Source organism: Mangifera indica, chromosome 19, assembly GCF_011075055.1.
Source record: "Mangifera indica cultivar Alphonso chromosome 19, CATAS_Mindica_2.1, whole genome shotgun sequence".
In the NCBI taxonomy this organism is placed as follows: domain Eukaryota; kingdom Viridiplantae; phylum Streptophyta; class Magnoliopsida; order Sapindales; family Anacardiaceae; genus Mangifera; species Mangifera indica.
In genome coordinates this window covers 9,309,871-9,331,563 of record NC_058155.1, presented here as the reverse complement: position 1 = coordinate 9,331,563, position 21,693 = coordinate 9,309,871, and the positions used below count along the sequence as shown (strand labels likewise).

At 33.4% G+C, this 21,693-nt stretch overlaps 2 protein-coding genes across 3 annotated transcripts; both read right to left on the bottom strand.

Annotated features, from left to right (window-relative positions):
- Window positions 1-1,576: 1,576 nt before the first annotated feature.
- Window positions 1,577-11,222, bottom strand: LOC123202728 (F-box protein At1g78280). 2 transcript variants are annotated; one of them, XM_044618800.1, is made up of 16 exons: window positions 10,810-11,222; window positions 10,440-10,550; window positions 10,292-10,341; window positions 10,002-10,144; window positions 8,886-9,083; window positions 8,601-8,800; window positions 7,962-8,061; window positions 7,312-7,860; window positions 6,610-6,732; window positions 5,541-5,621; window positions 4,661-4,989; window positions 4,278-4,529; window positions 3,588-3,672; window positions 3,215-3,440; window positions 2,466-2,628; window positions 1,577-1,960 (listed from the first exon to the last, which is right to left on the bottom strand). In XM_044618800.1, the coding sequence occupies exons 1-16, from the start codon at window positions 10,965-10,967 to the stop codon at window positions 1,822-1,824; spliced, it is 2,907 nt and encodes a 968-aa protein (XP_044474735.1). In that variant the 5' UTR covers window positions 10,968-11,222; the 3' UTR covers window positions 1,577-1,821. The 2 variants fall into 2 exon arrangements, with proteins under 2 accessions (XP_044474735.1, XP_044474736.1); XM_044618801.1 differs by having other exon boundaries at window positions 8,928-9,083.
- Window positions 11,223-12,473: 1,251 nt separating this feature from the next.
- LOC123202727 (phospho-2-dehydro-3-deoxyheptonate aldolase 1, chloroplastic-like) lies at window positions 12,474-16,196 on the bottom strand. Its single transcript, XM_044618799.1, has 5 exons — window positions 15,611-16,196; window positions 15,248-15,525; window positions 14,274-14,550; window positions 13,881-14,126; window positions 12,474-12,931 (listed from the first exon to the last, which is right to left on the bottom strand). The coding sequence occupies exons 1-5, from the start codon at window positions 16,118-16,120 to the stop codon at window positions 12,650-12,652; spliced, it is 1,593 nt and encodes a 530-aa protein (XP_044474734.1). The 5' UTR covers window positions 16,121-16,196; the 3' UTR covers window positions 12,474-12,649.
- Window positions 16,197-21,693: the final 5,497 nt, after the last annotated feature.

Below are 21,693 nucleotides of genomic sequence, written 5' to 3'. Positions count from 1 at the left end.
GTCCAGTGGGAACGTTGATGGTGGGAGAAGAAGATGGTGAAAGGTTGACCGACAGCAGGAACAATATCTGATCGTAAGAGATGGGAGAAAAAACCCTACAAGATGAAATGCAGTTTTTCAAAATTTAATCATGGGAGAAAATTATTGATTTTTTAAATTAAATAGGAAACATGATATAAATTTTTTGAGATTTTAGAGTTTAATGATAAAATAACAATTTTACCATAATCTATAAAAAAAAATTCTAACAAAAAATAACATATCAATGAGTGTTCAAAATTTTTAACTTTCATATATGTACTTTTAAAATTAAACCAAAACTTTAGCCAAATATATTCCTTTGGCTAGATAACAATAATACTTATAACACAGGTGTCACTTGGAGTTGCTTATACATAAATGTAGTGCCTTGGCCCCAGAGATGTCAATGGGCCGAGTCGGCTCCGACTCGACCCATTGGGTAATGGGCCGGGTCCAAGGCCCAAACAGTACGGGCCTTTGGGCCGGGTCGGCCATTGAAATATAAAGGCCCAAGACCCGACCCATATAATAACAGGCCTAGCTGGGCTTTAATTGGGCCGGGTCGGGTTGGCCTTTAATCGGGCCGGCCCAGCCCATTTAATCAATTTTTTTAAAAAAATTTTAATTAAAATTTTTTAATATAAATTTTTTTCAATTATTAAAACCGATAACAGTATCCCGAATATTTTATTTATAATCCTTCACTTGTGGTGGAGGAATACCGTAGTTATATGATGAAAAATATTATAAATTGATAACATAATACAAATAAATTAATTTACATACGGTATAAATTACAAAACATAAATAAAATATATCTACTATATAATATTTATCTACTCATCTTCTATGTTTAAATCTCTGAATTCTTCAAAAATAAATAATTATTATTTGTGAATTTAGATATTTTATAATATTTTATAATTATAAAATTAAAATAAAAATGAAATTGTAAATATAAAGAATTATTATTTACGAATTTAGATATTTTTTGAAACAGAGTTAATGAGATTGAAAATATAATAAAATAATTGAAATTGAGTGAGTAAAAGATTTATAAATAAAAGTGAAAATAAAGGAAAATAAAATAAATTTATTTAAAAAAATTATGCAGAGGCTTCTGCCTGGCAGAAGCAGACCAAGGCAGATGTTTTGCTGCATGCCTCTTGCTTATGCCACCCAAGAAAAAAAAAATTTATAAACAGTACCAGGCCGGGTTGGGCTAGCCCATAGGTCTAATATTAAAGTTGTAAACCCGATCCGATACTCTACAGTGTCAAACCGGGTTATCATGCCTAAGCTTTTTTTCGTGCTTTAGGCCGGGCGTGTCTACTTGGCCCCCAACATTCCTAAATTTCTCTAATTTTTACGATTTGGCCAGGGTAACCCTACGGTCAAACCGTAAACCCAGATGATTCCGACAATTGGGCCAATCCGGGTTAAAATCCATGCTTTTAACACTTGACCAACCGAAAACGTTTCTAGATACAAATCGTTCAAACGAATCATTCTAATCTTCCAGTCCAAGTAAACAATTAGTACAAATGACACATTCTGAACGAGTTAACATAATTTTTCTATTGAACCGAAGCTGTAATCAAAATAATCTGACACAATTACATGCTACAAGTTAAATTTATTTAATTCCTATGTAACTTTAGAGTGCAAATTTAAATTACAAGAACGATTACATATCTTCAAAATTTAATGAAAAAGATAAAAAAATGTGTTGGTATGTTAGTTAGACAACAAAATGCAGAGTCGTTAGAAGGTGTAAATAAATAAGAAATGCAAGAATGATCAGAGGAAGCCATTGTAATTATTTAGTTCTCCCCACACTTTCAACTCAACTTCTTCCCATGATTTGGCCATCCTTAGTCCTTTCCACATACCAAAAATAGCTCCCAAGACATTTTCTTCGTGCAAAATACAGTAGCACCTGCAGACATGAATCCATCCAATTACATAAGCACATGGAGAAGGCTGCCTAATTATCATGATTATGACAGTTTGATGCCGTTATAGGCTGAAAACATGGCCACCATAGCAATGATGATTAAACTTATAATCAATATTATATTAATTTGATCTGTTAACCCATTAGCAAATTATCTGGTTTATACTTTGGATTTCTTAAAGAGATTCACGTTAAATCATTTGAGTGCTTAGATACAAATAAATGAACAGTTTCAAGTTTCAAGCTTAAGGTCCCTCTAAAGTGATAGGTTGGGTTGAGACTGAATTTAACTAAGCCTATATTATTAAAGTGGAGCGGATTCGAAAGATACTAATAGAGAAAGAAAAGCATGAAGTATTATTTACTAACTATTATCAGAGTAGTCATTACCGTATTTAATGCATAATTGAACATCAATAATAACATTGACAGAGTTCGGCAGAATGTACCCAAAGACAGAAAAAGCATAAATGAGGATATTACTTACATGGTGTGGTATGAAAGTCGTGCAAACTTGTCATCACCGGATAAAGGCTGCAGCTTTCTTCTCAATAAAGGAAGTTTATAGCCCTCTAACAATTGCTTTAAGAGCCTAGAATCGCCTCTAAAGACATCTAAATGTATAGGTATCAAGTCATAAATAGGATCACCTGCAAAGAGGATAAAATTCAAATAGATAGATCAGTACATAAAGTTGATTTAACTAAATGCAATACCTCAACTTTCAATTTAATTGATTGACGTTGACTACTTTCTAAGTGCAGGAAAAAAATGAAAATCAACTTGGTTACAGCCTAATTTCATGTTCTCATATACAAGAAGTACCAAAGCTTAGAGGATTGGTTGTCCCACAAGACCTAGAAGCACCATCAGAAAATTGCTACATAACATTCTGTAAAACAGAGGAATTGAAGGATTTCCATCACATCAAAGTACAACAGACAGAAATGAAGATAAAATTTGAAAAAACTTGAAGCAACAAATATCTATGAGAAAGACGAATACTGCTTCTAGCCTGATAGTTTATAGTAGTCATTCATTGCTTATCCAAATATACAAGTTTTAACTTCTATGGTTCATGTTCTGCTTGTCTGATATCTTGTAGTCTTTTCCTTCTATCTATGTATCTTAGGCCTTTCAGTAGATTGGTTGCTGCTTTAGTTTCTTTTCTTCTTTTCATGACAGAATAATGGTTATAGCTAGATGGTAAAGATATTGCATAACCAAAACACTAACCTATAGAAAGATCACTAAAATCAAGAATGTGGGTTGGACGCCATGACTTTTCTTCTCCACTGCCATCAAAGCCATTCATGGACCCAGTGTCCCTTGGGCCAGAATCTGCAGCATTTCCACTCGAGTATGAGCTAGCAGAGCATTGCACCATGTGAACATTGTCGTCCATGATATCTGAGTGTATCCAGGAGCAAGGTTTGCAAACTTTATTCTGGCCATTTTCATCCTGCGAACAGAAGCAAGATCAGACCAACAACGAATAAATGATACTGATTTAGTTAATAGAGGTTCAACCATGATACATCTGTACTCAAAACAAAGGTATCACAGTGGAAAAAGAAAATAAAAAAGGATGGTGAGCTACAGAACAAACCTTGTACACATCAAGAAATTTGGCAAAATCATCAGGTATGTATTCATCAACTTTCTCTATCAGTGTTCCAGGAATTGGATCTCCCCTACAAATTTCAACTTAAGGATCTTAGAGGTATGAACCTTTAAGTGTAAAACACATAAAACAAGAAGCTCTAATTTCACATCAGTAGTAACAGAAACTGTTTAATGAAAAATGTATCAATTATAGAGAAAACCGAATTATGAAGAAATTTGGTTTATTAAATTAAGCACTTCCAAGTATTCATACTTAATTACCAAAAAAAAAAATTAAGTATTCAAACTTTAGCACACTATGCAGATTCAATCAAGGTGACAAGATTTATAGGAAATATGAGGAATGAGAACACCACACACTATGCCACCTGGTCTAAGAATTGGGAGTTGTCGTGTCTCTTGAGGCGATTACCAAGTTAATTCACAAACTTGTTTCTCATGATAATTCAAATGAATATGAATATGACAAAGAAACAAGTGTGAGATGATCAAGCAAAACCCCACAATTCATCCGAACCAGATGATGTACAGGTAGTAATCAGTATATAAAATAAATAAAATATGTCATAAAGTGTGCATATCAGCCTCCCAAATACTACATGCAACTAGTTGGGACATTGAACAGGCTTGAGGTGTCAAACAAGACATAGAGGCAAAAGAAGAGTCTTCATACCAGTTAGTCAGGCGGCTAGCAACATCCTTCTTCTTCTCATTAAGAGTTCTGATGAAAACTTCCCATTCCACTGGAATATTTGATTCACTGAGAAAATTCTCCATACGACCATTTTTCAGTTCCATTTTCTGTTTAAAACTTGATAAGGTTAAGTCATCAAAAGGAGGATAAGGCAAGAGATGCAGGTTGCGCAGCTGCTCTCCCAAAAAGGAAGCTAAGTTTAGCATATCTTCCCATGACAATGTATCTCTTCTGCAAAAAGAATAAAAATGAGGTTTTTATGCCTGAAACTGCAACGATGGTACTCTCCTTGCATATCTGTAATTTCAAAAGCTGAGCTGCATCTGAACTAGAACAGAAAATTATTAAGTAAAGACACTTACAACTGAGCAAAAATCTTCCCTTTGCATCGTTTTGTTATTACATATGGCCATATTCCCTTGCATCCATCTGAAGTGTTTTTGCAGACTGATTTTCCCACTCTTTTAAATTCAAATTGTTTCTTGCTCCATATGCCAAAAGGGAAACTGTCTTCCCTGGGGTTCTGTGAGATAAGATTGCACTTACCAATCACATCAGGCACCCCTTTGCCACCCCAAGACACAACTTTGTACAAACCATTCTCAAGATAAAGAATTCCGCTCGCCAATATCTCTGGAATGTGACTTTTCAAGCGGGAGTTGGCTTTAGACAGTAAACTATAAAATTCAAGCTGCAATCAAGTAAGTGTTAGAGTGCAAATAGTACTTTTGGATCCTTTTCTTCATCCTAAGTTTCTAGGATTAATGTTTTTTAATACATCCAATAAGGGGTGAGGCTATATACACCCAAAAAAGTGCTTTAAACACCCATTTCTGAGTACACCCACAACAAAACAAAAATTAGAGTTTTGCTCCACATACCTTCATTATTCCAATACAAGATCAATAGATCATTGCTAAAGTGTGAGAAAAATACAACGAAAAACCAAAAAATTGATTTATAAAAAATCATTCCTAAAATTTTAGTGGTGCATAGTTAAAGAAAATAGCCCCACCCTTAATTAAATTATGACACTGCAAACTGGGTTATGTGTTTGGATTCAGGTGACAAGGTTAATCTGTTCAAATCTTTTGATATCTATGGATATATGTGATGAAACACATATTTTGTTTATACATTGTTGTTGAGCCCTTTCTACTAGATTCAATTTATAAAATTAATGGCTATGTAACACAGGGCATATAAGATAAAGTGAGAAGAGAAAAAAAAAAAAAAACTAACCTCAGTGCCCAAACCATAGAGTGAAGATTCCAAGCCATCTTCAACAAAAATCTTGACTGCACAGTCAGCCATCAAATAAACCTGTCAAAGCAATATTAGACCAACTGAGCTACAATAAATTCATTCGTATAAACTAACAATAAAACTATGCAAACACACTTTTAGTACATAATTTGGGTACACAGAAAATGTATCATTATATGACTGAATGATTTTGAATTAAAGATAAAGTAACACCTATCATCTATATACCCAAATTGTGCAGCAAAAGTGTGTACACATAGTATTGCTCATAAACTAAAGTTGCTTTCTAGTAATCAAATTTATATATTTTTGACATCAACAGCCAACTGACACAAATTAGATTCTTAACATTAAAGCGTATTTCATCTTGCCATGTCAAAATAAAAGAAATGCCACCATCTCCATTGCTTTATTGACGGTAGCATATTCCAAATCAGCCCTCATTCAAAGAAATCCAGTTTTATGTGGCTCAAGTTAACCTCAATATGACCTGCTACTATGTACCACACAAGTTTAATAGGTTGCCCCTCTCTAGGAGAGATAAATCCTACACCCTCTAGTCTTTGTACAGTGGAATCAAACAAGAGAAACACCAGATGACAAATGCAAATATATATGTGTGTGTGTGTGTAAATTACATGAGGACTAGAAGTTTTAAGATTAGAAATCAATAAATAAGTGAAAATTATTTAAGTATCACACCCTACAGTTGCTAGCATCCATAAAGACAAACACTTTGAGAGAGATCAACTTTAGGTCTTAGCATAATTCAAAATCAAACCTTGCCTTTCTATTCATATGTTACCCTCCACAAAGCATCTCTCTCAAAAGTACACCACTACATCCGTTTACCCATCGTAACCTTACTAAAACCATGTCCTTTCATCAATCAGTTTTATGCATTGATTACTCATGTTTCAATATGTTAATGCAATTCAACAGATAAAAGGGCAATATAACATGACAGACTTGACTAAGAAATAGATATAGAAATGAAAAATGAAATTCAGAAAAACATGGTTTTACATAAAAAGAATGAACTCACAGGATTACTTCCAGTGCCAACAGGAAGCCTCTCTTCAGGTTTGAGAGGAGGAAGATCATGGAAATTGCGAATTTCTTCAAGGCGCTCCAACCATTTTCCTGCATTTACAGCAAGACAGGCTCCCTAGGACAATTCAGAGCAAATGTCACAAATTATAGGACTGACAAATAGAAGGTAAAATAAAGATAAACTCAAATTTCACCACATAGCAAAAACATAGGAAACAAACAACTATGATGAAAAGTTTCTTCGAAAACATTGGAAGTAAATGACCACCAGATAACTTTATTCAAGGTTTTCTGTTTCATTATTCAACATTATAGAATCTGTCCTATGAGAAGGATCATCATGCACTCTCGACCAAGGTGATCACTAAGGTGAGTAGGATCACCAAGTTTACCATTGACTAAGGTGATCATGAAAATTTCCCATGGAAAAAAAGCATATAGCAAGTTAACACTGTTACTAAATATGTATGGTCAACAAGAGTTTAGCAACTCATACATTAAGAGTTGCTCAATGAACATCTTGGTATTGGAGCAGTGGGTCGGCCAAAGGAGAATCTGGTAGTATTTTACACATTTGGCTTATTAAATTTATCTCACTTATAGCTCAAAAGAAAGGAAATAATCATTATTCTTTCAAAATAAAGAAACGCCCAACTTGACACACAAAGAAAATGCTAAAAGGAAAAGGAATTACCTTCCATACTAGCTCTCTCATTTCTGGTTTACCGATCCAAAGTTTATATAACCATTCTCTCATTTCTCGTTGTCCTATGCAGTTGCCTGAGCTCCACGGAAAATTATAGTGGTCTCTCTCTTCATCTAAAAACTTCTCCAAGAAACTTATATCGTAAGAAAATCCTTGTTTCCACAAATTATAGCTTTTTGAAACATCATTAATAGCTTCTTCACAATTTTGACTCTCCCTAGAGCTGTTAATTCTGACCCTCTTCTCTTTCCTGGTCATGTCTGGGTAACTCAGTGATTTGTCATCATGACTGCCTTCATCAAGAGCAAGCAATCCAGCACGGCAAATGCCTTTATGACGATAACCAGGAGCCATATCCAGACAAACAAATTCAAAGTTGTTGGAATCAACAAAATTTTGGGTTACAGCAATAGTTGTTTCCAAATTCAGGACACAATGCCACCATCCACTTGGAACAAAAATTGTCTCACCAGGGTGTTGGGTACACTCAATTGGCTTGTCATCATCAGCAAGAAGTGGATAGAAATCTAGCCACCACTATAAACACACACACACCAAAAATTAAAAAACAAATGTGACTGGGTAAAGGTGAATCAGATGAATTATAGAAAAGGAGAGATGAAATCTTTATAAAAAACCTGCAGAGATGATGGGCTCTCAATATTGACATCACCATCTTCATCATTTACATGAACTGTAACACCTAGAGGCACTCGTCCAGGAGGATATAATGCCCACCTATCCATTGAAAAAACAGACAGTCTTGTAGTAATCAGCTATTTCAATTACCAAGGGTTAAATAGTTTACCTGCAGCCCAAGAGGCCAAGACCAAATCCTCACACTAAAATGTATAACTACACCAAAACTTAAATTGGCAAGAGACCACAATCATAATCAAAAGTACACGACCAAAATCAAGCCTTGCAACTCAGGTTTTGACCTTTGTTAGCCCAGTCAGAGAAGAAAAAGAAAAGTACACAAACTCTATGGCAAACCACCCACTCATGGCATATCATGGTACAAAAATCACACATTTCATGATACCATATGCAACATTAAAAATTCAACAAAATAAGAACAAAAATTTCAGGATATTTCAAAGGTAAAATTGAATCTTTGTTGAACTTCTCTTTTCCCATATAATTACTTTGCGAAACATTTAATTACTAAAAAAATAGAACTACAACGTGATAGGTGTTGGTGTTGCCGAATATAAATATATATATATATATAGAGAGAGAGAGAGAGACCAATAAACAGTAACACATGATCTTACCTTTTACGGCCAGATAAAAGAGTATTCCATGCACTTGTAAGTGCTGGGTCAACATGCCATGAGGCACCAGACCTCTCTGGACCAACAATAAACCATTGATACGATGGCCGCTGATCTCTATCTAAAACAGCAAATAAGTCCTCTTGAAATAGATGAGGCACGCTGTAATCCTTCAACAATCCTGGTGCAGCTTCCCCAAACTATATAAAAAGACAAATAACATCAATTTTGCCTAGAGAAGAAAAAACTTTTGGTTGAATGTATATTATTACAACCGCAGAGCACCTTAGCATCAAAAATATATAGGGGATCTTCATCACGCTGAACCTTCATGTATGAGACATAATCATTGAATTTCATTGAGATATTTTTTACACCCTTTTGAGAAATCTTAAAAGTTGTGTCTCCATATTTCATCGATAGCTGATCAACTGTCCATGTAGTCCTCGCTGGCCAAGTATCAGCCAATCCACTAAGCAAAACCTGATGAGGACCAAAACACATGAATAAGATAAATCACATACTATATACAATTTTCAATTTCTGACTACAGAATTTCGTAAATGTGCAAGAAAGGCATATACTGTGCAGCAAAAAGTAGCTCATGGAAATAGCTCCCACTTTTCTTTATCAAGTATATCAGAAAAATTATTGCTTTCAGTTATAAAAATGATCACATTAGGTTTTCTTTAATAATTTATTCATCTATTAATGTATGAATTGAGGCCAACAACTTGCATGGCATGTAGCTATTAGTAAAATCTGTTCTTGGATCACAAGAAGTCAGATCATAGTGCATCCACAGGACTGAATGATGGTAAAACTATATGTAACTGTGGCAAAATGGGTATCCACAGTCATAGTAATGGTATTTTGGAGGAAGTAGAAATAAAGGTAATCATGATTACATGGTAAGATGAGATATCAAAGATGTACTTCATCATGACAGTGGTGGAGACAAACTGTAAGTGATGATAAAGTGAATGTTTAAAGGTAGCAATGACAGTGTGGTACTGATGTTAGTTATATCACCAAGAAGGGGAAAAAGGCTAAGATTGCAGCACCAGAATAAGTGGTGACGCTGCATTACTATGTTAATTTAACATTTCAAAAGCTAACACCAGCTTGATGCTCTTCTTCCAGAATTTCTAAAAAGTACTCAAACTGCTATGAATTATAATTCATAGATGTTAAGAAAAGCCACCAAGGAAACAAAAACATTGAAGTTAAATATGACCAGATAATTATAGAAGATTTAAATATAAACCAACATTAAAAGAAAATATGCAAGGAGATGAAAGCTTACACAATAACAGATAACATAATAGAACTAAAACAACAATGTATTAGTAAATCTTTCCAAATAGAGTGAAAACAACATTTAGAATGGTTACACCATACCACATCGGTCTCATTGCATGCATGTTTAAACTCTTCCAAAGTGCAGACTTTCCTTGCTTTCAGAACCTGGTTATCAAAAGAGAAGGCATCCAATGATGTATTGCACCTATAAAATCTTCTGTACAAGAATGGAGAATAGAATCCTGAAAAAAGCAAATGTCAGTGACTTAAGATAACTAGGAGAAAGAAAAGTATATAGAAAACATTAACAATATCATTAGATAGAAGAACCTCTAGAAACAATAATTATTAAATCACAGTCCAAAAAGCTCTGACTTAAGAATTTTTACCATCAAAATGCAACGGCCTTCTGGATGCGTATTCAATAGGTGGGTCCTCTCTGTGCCATTAAAGCACACCAGAAATTATCGCATTATAAATCAAATAACAGATATTGTGAAACTAAGTGAAACAAATAGCATTCTTTTGAAAGATTACAATTGCAAAGTGGTCTTCTTCCAAGAGCCTTTGTACTGAAGTAGGCCACTCGCTTTCCTCACGCATAAACTCATCCACAGGGGTTCTTCATTGCAAAATATATACATCACGCTGCATATTAGAGACAAAAATTATATAAATTCAACAAGTCGACGGCCAAAGATGAATTCAACAGAAAGAATGATATTAATAGCTAAATATGAAGAAGAAATTCAGATGGTACAAATTAATAAACATATAATTAACTTTGGCATTGCTATTCAGTCATATTGTCATCACCCTCGATTTGCCAAAACAAACCCAATTCGTCACGAACACACATTTATTAATTAGAATTTAAATAATAATAATAATAAGCGGCAGAAAGAACCTGCTAACGCAAGCGAGACGACCAACATCACGAGGAGTGAGGTTTTCCAAGATATAGCAAATGAGTTCATCGGGGAGGACTTTAAGGTCGCCGAGAGCTTCAGGTCTGCGATCTTTTATTGCGACTCCACTACCATTATTATCACCAGAATTCTCCATTGATTTGATTGTTTGGCTCAGCTACACTAATCAAAAACCTCTATCGGTGGATATAGTTTACCCGTTTTAAATGTTCGCTTTGGCAGAACGCGGCCAATTCCCAAAAATGGCGCCAACATGAGGTTCGCGTACAGTTTAGGCAACCTTAACAGAGCGTGTCTGTGTGAAACCGATTTCACTTTCGGCGTAGACCGGTTATACGTGTGCTTCGCGGTTGACGCATGAAGGAAAAAATCAACTGGCATACAGTCTTATATTGTTTGGAGTAATTCTTAACTAAACGTTTGAATATATAAATAACTATGAATTTAAATATATTATTATATAATTAAATATTATTTTATTTTTAATTTAAAATTATTTAATTATATAATATCTAAATAAAAAAAACTCATTTAACATTATTTTTAATTTGTTTTGAAGCCTTTAATATACATAACATTATTGTTTTTTAATTTATGTTATTTCGATATTATTTTTAATTTATTTTGATCTCATTTAATGTTATTTTAATATTAAATAGGGTTTAAAATTTAATTTAAACTCAAACTTAATTTTTTTTTTAAATAAGTCAAATTTAAATCTTTTTAAAAAAAATTTAAACTTTTTTTAGCCCAAACCCAACTTTAAATCTTCGCTTTAACTCAAACCAAAGAATAATTTTCTTGTAGCCAATTGTAATCACATCTTTCTGACAAAACAATTTTAAGGTTGCAATACATAATATTAGAGGACCAATAAATTTTCAGTTCTCAGTTTTCACCAACACACAGCAATTGTACAGTATTACTCAAACCAACTGCTTAAATTGTAAAAATCTTCTGCACTTTCTTTATCTTCCTACTACAAATGGAACAATTTTCAGCCTCTTCTGCAATCCTAACAGTACTCTTATAACTTGAGCGTAGGATCTGATTATGCATCATCTTTTCTTTCTCCTCCTCCGCCTCCCTATGGTCCAATGTGGATCCAAGTCAATGAAAGCATTACACTAGGACCATTTACTGTCAATCAAGAAAACCCAATTCACTTTAATATTGTCGACATCTCTCTTGGACAGACTAACCTCCGCATCTTGTGACAACAACAATCCATTGTACGACAAACTCATCGTCCCATTCTAAAATATGGATCAATTTCAATTCCTTAGAGATAAAAACTAAACCTGAATCCAAAACCTATCAATTTCCGCTACATTTAAAACCGAGACTTTGCTCGATTTTTATCGAAGTAGAAACCAGAACCAACAGCCAGAAACTTGCCTGATTTTTATCCAAACAGAAACCAGAACCAACAGCTAGGAACCCCTTGGTTCTAGTTCCAAGCAAGTAATTTGCTCAACCCTAGCTAAGACATATACTCGACTCTCAAGTTTGGTGAACCTCATGTGTAGTCCACGGGTGATTCAGCCAGTAGGGCCCATGGCTGTGTCAATCACCTAAATCCTAGTAGAAAGCCAAACTAATTTTGTATTATAATAGCACCCACCAAACAAACCTCACAAAGTTTCTGGTAAACTCATAATTTCATCCTTTATTATTTTGATTCTTAGTCTCAAATCATCTCTTCCAATATGCACATACAATACATAACATAAAATTAAATCAAAACTCCAGAATATAAATTACTAGAACAGTCTCTAAATATTAAAATAACATATTTGTTAAGCCCCTTAAGGCTTTCTACAGCACTGAGGAAGAAGAGGGGGAGGAGACAAGAGGCTGCTGTGAACTGATCCTTCTCTTTCTAAGGCGTTCAGCAATGATAAATGCAAGCTCAAGTGATTGTGAAGCATTGAGTCTAGGATCACAATGAGTGTGGTAGCGTGAACTCAAGTCATCAAACGTCACTGTTCTTGACCCACCAATGCACTCTGTTACATTCTGACCTGTCATCTCCAAGTGCACACCTCCTGGGTGGCTTCCTTCTTGCTCATGCACATCAAAGAATGCTCTCACTTCAGCCTGGACAAATGAAGTAGGATTAAGTAATTAATACTCAATGTCTGTTCGGTATCTGGTGAAAAATATTCTGTTTAAATGTGCAATACATTGAAGGAAGAGAAAATCATATAACAGCTGCCGCCTCCTAATAATATATTCCCTTCACTGAAAGAAATTCCCAAAGATTTAATGAAAAAAAAAAAAATGAAAAAGGTATTCCTGGTTCCTTGAAACTTACTAAGGAAATACAACTACCTACCTAACAAGAAATTGTTTAACTTAAAATTATCATATGCATGCATAAAAATCCTCATTTGACCCTTTTGCCACAAGAAATATTATAGGTGGTCAATTTCTCACCAACTACAACTCAATGCCCACTTCAGAAACATTATGATTTCTTTGAAAGCAAACAATACAGACACTCAGGATTGTACTGCTGACCTCACAATCTCTTTTACTGAAGTAAAAATTATTAATTTCTTTGAAATCACAACATGCCAAAACTCGGCATGATTGAGCTAGCTGCTCACTTCATACATGATAAAGGAATCAATCAACCAACATGCCTCCAGAAAAATCTCTAACCACAAAAGTTTACTTACGGCCATGGCCAAGGGTTGGTCAGTTTGACACATCTACATCTCTATTCAAATTGGTTCAATAGCAAAAACATGGAAATACATAGCAGGCAAACAAGAACTGACATAGGTTATTTGCATTAAATTTTAACAGTAACTCGTTTTGTCAAATTTCGAAATGAATCTATTCTTCGTATGCTTACTAAAGGAAGCCAATTATGACTCTCACTTATTTGCTGATCCCTAAACCAATAAGACAACCAAATTCGCAAAGGGCATTTGTTCCTCAGATATTAGGGAAAGCATGATGAAGTAAATTTAAATTTATGCTAATCAGGAAATTCCTCAGAATTTTTATTAAATCTATAAACAAGTGATGAGTATTTTACCCTGATAGCATCGAAGGGACGAGTTTTGAGGCCACAGGGAGCCTTTATGGTGTTACCATGCATGGGATCACTAACCCATGTAACAATTTGGCCTGCCCGGCGGACTGCCCTGATCAGATGGGGAAGCTTCACTCTCATGTTCTCAGCACCCATTCTTGTGATTATTGTTATCCTTCCAGGTTTATTCTGAGGATTCAAAATCTCAATGAGCTTAACTAGCTCATTTGGATCCATCTTATCACTGACCTGGAGTAGAAGAGAAAATTCATATCAGTAGTGCTCAAAAATTTGTTTTACAAAACCATATTATATTATAGGGGTCTCGTCCTCTATTTTGTACCTAACATAAATCAGTCAATGTAACTAGACATAAGAAATGCCATATATAATCACCTTAATGCCTAGAGGATTTGCAACACCTCTCAGAAACTCAACATGAGCACCATCCAGCTGCCTGGTTCGTTCTCCAGCCCAAAGAAAATGTGCAGAGCAATCATAGAAAAGGCCGGAAGTTGAATCAAGCCTAGTAAGTGACTGCTCATATGGCAAGAGCAAGCACTCGTGGGATGTCCAGAACTCAGTAGTTGTCATGATAGGATGGTCAACTGTGAGTCCAGCAGCAGACATAAATCCAAGGGCCTCATCAACCCGGTGCGCAAGTTCACGGTACCTGTCATTTCAGGACAGGGACAACTGTTATTCCAAGTAACATAAGAGAGGCAGAAGTGCCAGATAAAATGGTTAAATTAGAAAGCCACAAGGAAATTAATATCTGTATCCTATATGATTATGTAAATTTTTTTAGAACCATCATAACTTGTGCAAAAAAAATCGAACACCAAAGGGTAGGATACTTTGGATATTTGGAATAACATATTCCAATTACACATGTGATTCATTCACACAAGAATAAATTTACAATCTGACTTCAGAAACACGTGACAAATCGATCTTATAGAATGCAAACAAGCAGTTTATCTTATATACAAGGCAAAAAATAAGGTAAAGACAAGTTGTTAAGACCACAAATACGGCCATTTTTGGACGATCCCCCACCCAAAAAAAAAAAAACACTAGCAGTGATGGTGATGGAGATAGAGATGGAGATGGCATATTCTGTATGAAACACGTTATCTAGCCTTTACCCCATACACAAATGACCTGTCAGAAACACTAAACACATGAAAAAGGCAAAGGCGAAAATGACAAAACTTTTGTAAAGCCTCCGCCAAAGTTTTCCAATTTAATATTTACCGATCAAAGGCTGAATCAAAACAGAGTCAAGACGGTAAACTGCCATAAAAAAATCTAATGAAGTATTATCAGTAATCTAAGACCGAATCAATTAAAAAAGGTAAGGTAATTACCTATCTCCTTGCTCGCTGTGTTCGGTGAAATCCAAATTCCACTGTGTAACCCTCTGCATAGCGGCATAACCACCAGTAGCAAAAGCCCTGAGAAGATTCAAGGTAGCAGCAGATTGACAATAAGCTCTGATCATCCTCTGTGGATCTGGAATCCTAGATTTCTCATCAAAAGTGTCTCCATTCACATTATCCCCTCTGTAACTCGGCAGCTTCACGCCATTCTTCTCCTCAAATGGCTCCGATCTCGGCTTCGCAAATTGCCCCGCCATTCTCCCCACCTATACAAAAGCAAAATATTAACAAAACAAAAACAAAAAGTTAAAAAAAAAAAAAGGGTAACAAACGCCCCTCAAAAATTCAGACCTTGATAACAGGCATTTGACCGCCGAACATCAACACAGCACCCATCTGGAGAAGGATTCTGAAAGTGTCACGAATATTATTAGCATGAAACTCTTTGAAGCTCTCAGCGCAGTCTCCTCCTTGAAGCAAAAACGCTTTACCCACAGCGGCTTCACCAAGGCGCTCCTCCAAACTCCTGGCCTCACCGGCGAACACAATCGGAGGGAATGCGTCCAGAGTTTTCAGGACATACTCCAGCTCTTCCTTGTTCGGGTATTCCGGCAACTGCAAAGCCTTCTTCGATTTCCAGCTGTCAACCGTCCATTTTCCAGTACCCGCATTGTGGGTCTTAGTGATAGGCTGAGTCGCCGGTGTTGTCGAGCTCTTCACAGATGGCTTAGCGGAATCAGCGGCGTGGACGGCGGAGATGGGGAGGACATTGGACCTGGTCTTGGCCGTGAAGGGCCGAGTGTGAGGCTGAATGAAGGAAGGCTTGGTGGAAGTAACGGAGGTGGTGCCAACGAGAGCCATATTGGCTTTTTAGTTAGGGTATCGTGCGAGTTCCTAGTTTTATTTCAAGAAGGGGAACTTGGAGAGGACCTTGAAATATGTAAAGGCTTTTATAAAGGTTAACGGCCAACCGGGGGCACGTGCGGCGTGTGTGCGTGTCTGGTGAACTTAGATAATTGAGGTAGTTAAGGTGTTTTTGGGAATTCCGATATTAAAGGGGGTTTTTACGTCATTGTATTTATATTATTAGTTCAATGATAGTTTTTAAGTTAGGGGCAGAGGCGGCGGCGGCAAGAAAACTGAGCCGAGTCGAGTTACCCTTTGCGTAAATTAGCATTCTGACTTTTATATAACAAGTTGTACATAACTATTGCTTAAAAAAAGTTGGCAGCCGTAATGGACCAAATGACACTTGATATTTTAATAAAACCATCGACCCACCAACCCCACTTTTTGAATTGACTATGTATATTTTTACCATAAAATTATATCAATCTATTTTTTATACATAGATAATATATTATTATATATATAAAATTATATCATATACATATAATATTATTCATATTTTTATTATTTATATATTATAATAGTAATATTGTCAATTTATGTGATGTTTTAGATGAGATTAGTTCTGATGATAAGTACATTGAAAAGTGGTTGGTAAAAATATATGAGAATTTTATAATATGGTTTGACTAATGATTTAATAATTTATGTCATGGTTATGGTATTGATTATTTGGAGGAAACTAACCAAGTTATAATAAGAATGTTAGAAGTCATGGGTGTCATCAGATTGATGTGCACTCCCAATATGTCTTTATGTTTACTAGTATTGTATTCATTGAATGTGTAATTAAATTCATTGTCTATGTAAGTATTATGTGATGTTGATATGTAAATTAGTATTGCAATAATCATATGATACAATATAAATAAAATATAAAAATATAAATGAATGAAATATAAAAGAGTAAGTTAATACGGTATAATGATTAAGTTATTTATAATGGTTTGGAATTTTGATATGTTTGTAAGGTTTTATCATCACTTATTATATTACAATTATTTGGAATGATTCAATATAAGCATAATAATCACATTCATAATGTAATTATGATTATTACAGTTTGTATATAATAACCACATTAACGACGATAACAAAAACCAAATGATGTTAGATATCACCACATAGTAAGTAAAGAACTCCTATCAATACCTTTTATGGGAACACATGATGAAATATTAGATGATCTACTATCAATTAGGCCCCCTTCTTCCTTTCTTTGCAACTCGTCAAAAAGTGTCGCATAGCCGTCGAAGTCCCTTTTGCAGTAATCCACTCACTCTCTTAGGGTTTTTGAAAAAAAAACGTATCAAGTTGATAAAATAAAATAGCTAAAATAACGATAACGTGTCTTTCTTATAGGCCTTTTCCAAATGGACTACACAGGTGTGCATCCTAAGCATACACGATCATGTGTCCTTTTAAAAATTTCAACGTGGCATGATATCCCTTTCGTTGAGGTGGTATCAAATGAACGTATGTATACCCTTTGTACACAATTATTCATCAGCTTAAAACATAAATAAATACACCTATTTTAAACTTTAACTTTTACCATACTTAATTATAATCATATAACATGTAAACAAATACTTTTGTTTTTAAGATGTATCTGTGAGTGTTATATTTTAAGTTATCATAATCAATGCAAAGTGTTATATTTTGTGTTTTATTAATGATAAATTGGGATAATTTGGGAAAACAATTAAAACACTTAGTAGAATAGAAATAACCGATAATTTTGGGTCAATTTAGATCATGTCAAGTCAATTTAAATATAGTTCAAGATAGGTTAAGATTGGAAGATTTTGATATAATTCAAATATAGGCCAAGACAAGATTTAAGTTTTCTGACCCAAAACCTAAATTAACCTGATACGAACACATTCGATGATATGAATTACTTAGATTTACCTTTTTATGCTCATCCCTTATAAACTATCACTATCTATTACATCGTATATTGTTTTGAACATCAAATTTAATGGTTTCAAGAGATGCATTTCCCAATTTAAGAGTGTTCGTCACATAAACATGAATGTACTCTCTTAATTATTGATGAGATCAATAAGACAACCAACGTAATCATCATCAAAGATGTTAACATGTTTTCTGCTATTAACATTTTTTGATCTCATACTTATTTGAATATGGTTTAACTTGCATTCAATATAAAAATGTTTCCTCATTAATCGTACTAATCCTTTGAATATTATGTTTACAAGAATTTTGACCATTTTGTTTTCGCCATCGACATATACCATTTTTTAACAATTCATCCTCTTCCGTTTCACTTCGTGTTGAACCAAAACAATAATAGATTTCCGCGTGCCAATCAATCTTACAATTATAATATATAATTTCATAATTAAATTATTTAACAAATATAATATAAAGAACATAATTGTTTGAAAAATTCGCATTTAATCTATAATATGGGCTGTTAAAATTAACAGTTTAAAAGGTAAAATTAAATCATTTACCCATCTATGGACTGTTAAAATTAACAGTTTAAAAGGTAAAATCGTCACTTTATCTATAATATTAAAAATAAATTAAAATTTAATCTAGTTTTCTCCCCTAACCCCTAAAAACTAACAATTTCCCCCTAGACTAAGTTTTTAAAAATAGCATTCCCCCCCTAGGGTTTAGCTTTCAATCCCTGACGTCAAATCCGACGTTATCGCCAACGACGAAGCTTTTCAGAGTAGTCACCATGCTTCGGTCATATCTCTTTTCTCCTCTGAAACGTCGATCGATCGAGATCTGGCCTGAAAAGTCGAAAAGCTTCGTCGTTGTCGGTGATGACGTCAGGGATTGAAAGTTAAATCCTAGAGGGGAATGCTATTTTTTAAAACTTGGTATAGGAGAAAATGGTTAGTTTTTAAGGTTGGAGGGGGGGGGGGGGGGGGGGGGGAAAGATAAAATTTTAAGGGGTTAGGGTTCCGTTAATTTTAACCATTCATGAGTAGGTAAATGAGATTTTCAAAGTTAACGAAGGAAAATTTAAGATAATAACATACCTTGGGTGGGAAATAGTCATTTGGCCATTTTTTTATCGGAAAAATATCATTTCAGCTCTTTTTATGATTCATTATTTTGAAATATATTTCAAACTTATCAAATCAAATTAACACACCAAGAAACAATATCTAATCATCAAATAAATGAAATTTAGAGTTAATATTCATATAAATACATGGTGTAACAAACTTCTTTTCTTAATTTTGAATTTTAAAGTGAAATTTGAGTGAGAGTGTGAAAATGAAAATTTTTAAACTTTGTAGGGATTGATAGTGATGTTAATTTGTATAAAGCATTAGTCAATTTAGTAGGAATTCTCCTTTAACTGGGTCATTTTAATTAATTAGTATGAGATAATACTATCCCCAAACAGTTTTAAAAAATAATAAAGTTATACATATATTTTTTATATATAATTTAAATATATAAATAATATATTATATATATAATATTATTATTTGTTAAAAAATAAATATATCTACACATCTGCTTAGTCTCTATCTATCCTCTCTTTGACAAATATATATATATATATGAGTTATATGTATATATTTTGGTGGTTATTTATATTTATATTAATAAATAAGCTTGACTGGCTGACTGAGTCATTCTTAGTACTCCAACTCCAAGCCGAGCAAAGGCTCAGGCTAACAGAAGAAGTCACCTAACCAAAGTATTTAGGTGCGTTTTGAGAAGAGCAAGTGGGAGGATCCCTTTGCTAGAATTACGAATAAACCCTTACAAATAAGAACGATGTCTAAGTCATCACACCTACCCCGCTCCACCCTCCAAAGTCTACCTTCTTCTACCCCCTCTTTCTTCCCGGTGACACGTGTCCGTATCAATTTAATACTTAACACGGCATATTCTTTGTTATATTTCGTCTGGGACAAGAAGCCAATTATTTTTCTTTTATATTCAAGTAAATATATATAAAGATTTACGGGGTCAAGGTCTGTGAACTTTAAATTGTTTTATTGTTTTTCAAGTGTTCGTGCGGGCAAACTTCACGCGCAAGATTTGTTCAAAGATTAGCGTTTAGTTGTCTGACCGCGGACTTAGACCAGATAAACAAGCTAAGATATGGACTGGATAAAAAAGAATACGAGCATGAATAAAAACAGGTCGTTATATGCGACTAGAGGTGGAAGGGGACGAGTTGACTTCTTATTAACAATTTTAGGGATGTTGAAATTTTTACCACTTTTTTATTTCGTATATACAAAATTGTCACCTATCCTAAAGCTTTCACAAATATACCACAACAGTAATCACCTTCCTCAAAATACCCCTCTTCAATCTTTTATGCACAAATTCTCTCTCCTCTTCTCTGCAATTTTTTTCTCTTTTATTCTAAAGTGATAAAAGAATCAATCACTCTCTCTTCTGGAAAAAAATATTGAATTCTTCAGATTTCAAAAACAAAAGCAGGAAATAAAAAATTCTTCAGATTAAGAATTCTTCAAAATAATTTAAAAAAAAAAGAGCAACTCACAAAAAAACTCAATTGGAAAAAAATGACCATCGAAGAATATCATATTCAGTAGGATTTAATTGGAAAAAAAAATTAACATTTAAGAATTAAAATTTAAAAAAAAAATTTACGTTTAACCTAAAAAACATAAAAAAAGCTTGGCGTAAAATCTGAGAATTGTTAACGCCAATCTGGCCTGTACATAGAAGGGTTGGCAACGCCAACCCTTATATGTATATAATGTATTTATATTAATATATATTATTATATTATTATATTAATTTTATATATTATAATTATATTATATTATTATTATATAATATATATTATATTATATAATATTATAATAATATATATTATATTTTAATATTATTATAATATTATATTTTAATATTATTATAATATATATTATATATTATAATAATAATAATATAATATTTATTTTATTATATTATATTAAAATATATTATATTATTAATAATTATATAATAATATATATATATATATATATATATATATAAAGCCAAGGTTGGCGGAAACGCCAACCCTTGGCTTATAAATATATATTATTTAATTATTTAATTATATAATTATAATAATATTATATATTATATTTAATATATTATAATATATAATTATATTATATTTTATATAATATATTTTATTATATTTTATTATATATTTGCAATTTAAAATATTATATATTTTTTTATTATATATTATAATATATTATATATAATATAATTATAATTATATAATATATTACATAATAATATTATATATATTTTATTCTCTGCAATATTATACATATAATATTATTATTTACATTATTAATATAATATATACATTATATTAATATAAAATATTATATATAATATATTATATATATTTTATTCTCTGCAATATTTTCTTGCAGAGAATCCTGATGCTTCTGTCATAAATCTCTGGAAGGATTAAAGGTGGGCTTACCATTCAAAAAAACCAAAGAGTGATAGAAAGAAAAGTTGGCGTTAATGCCAACTTTTCC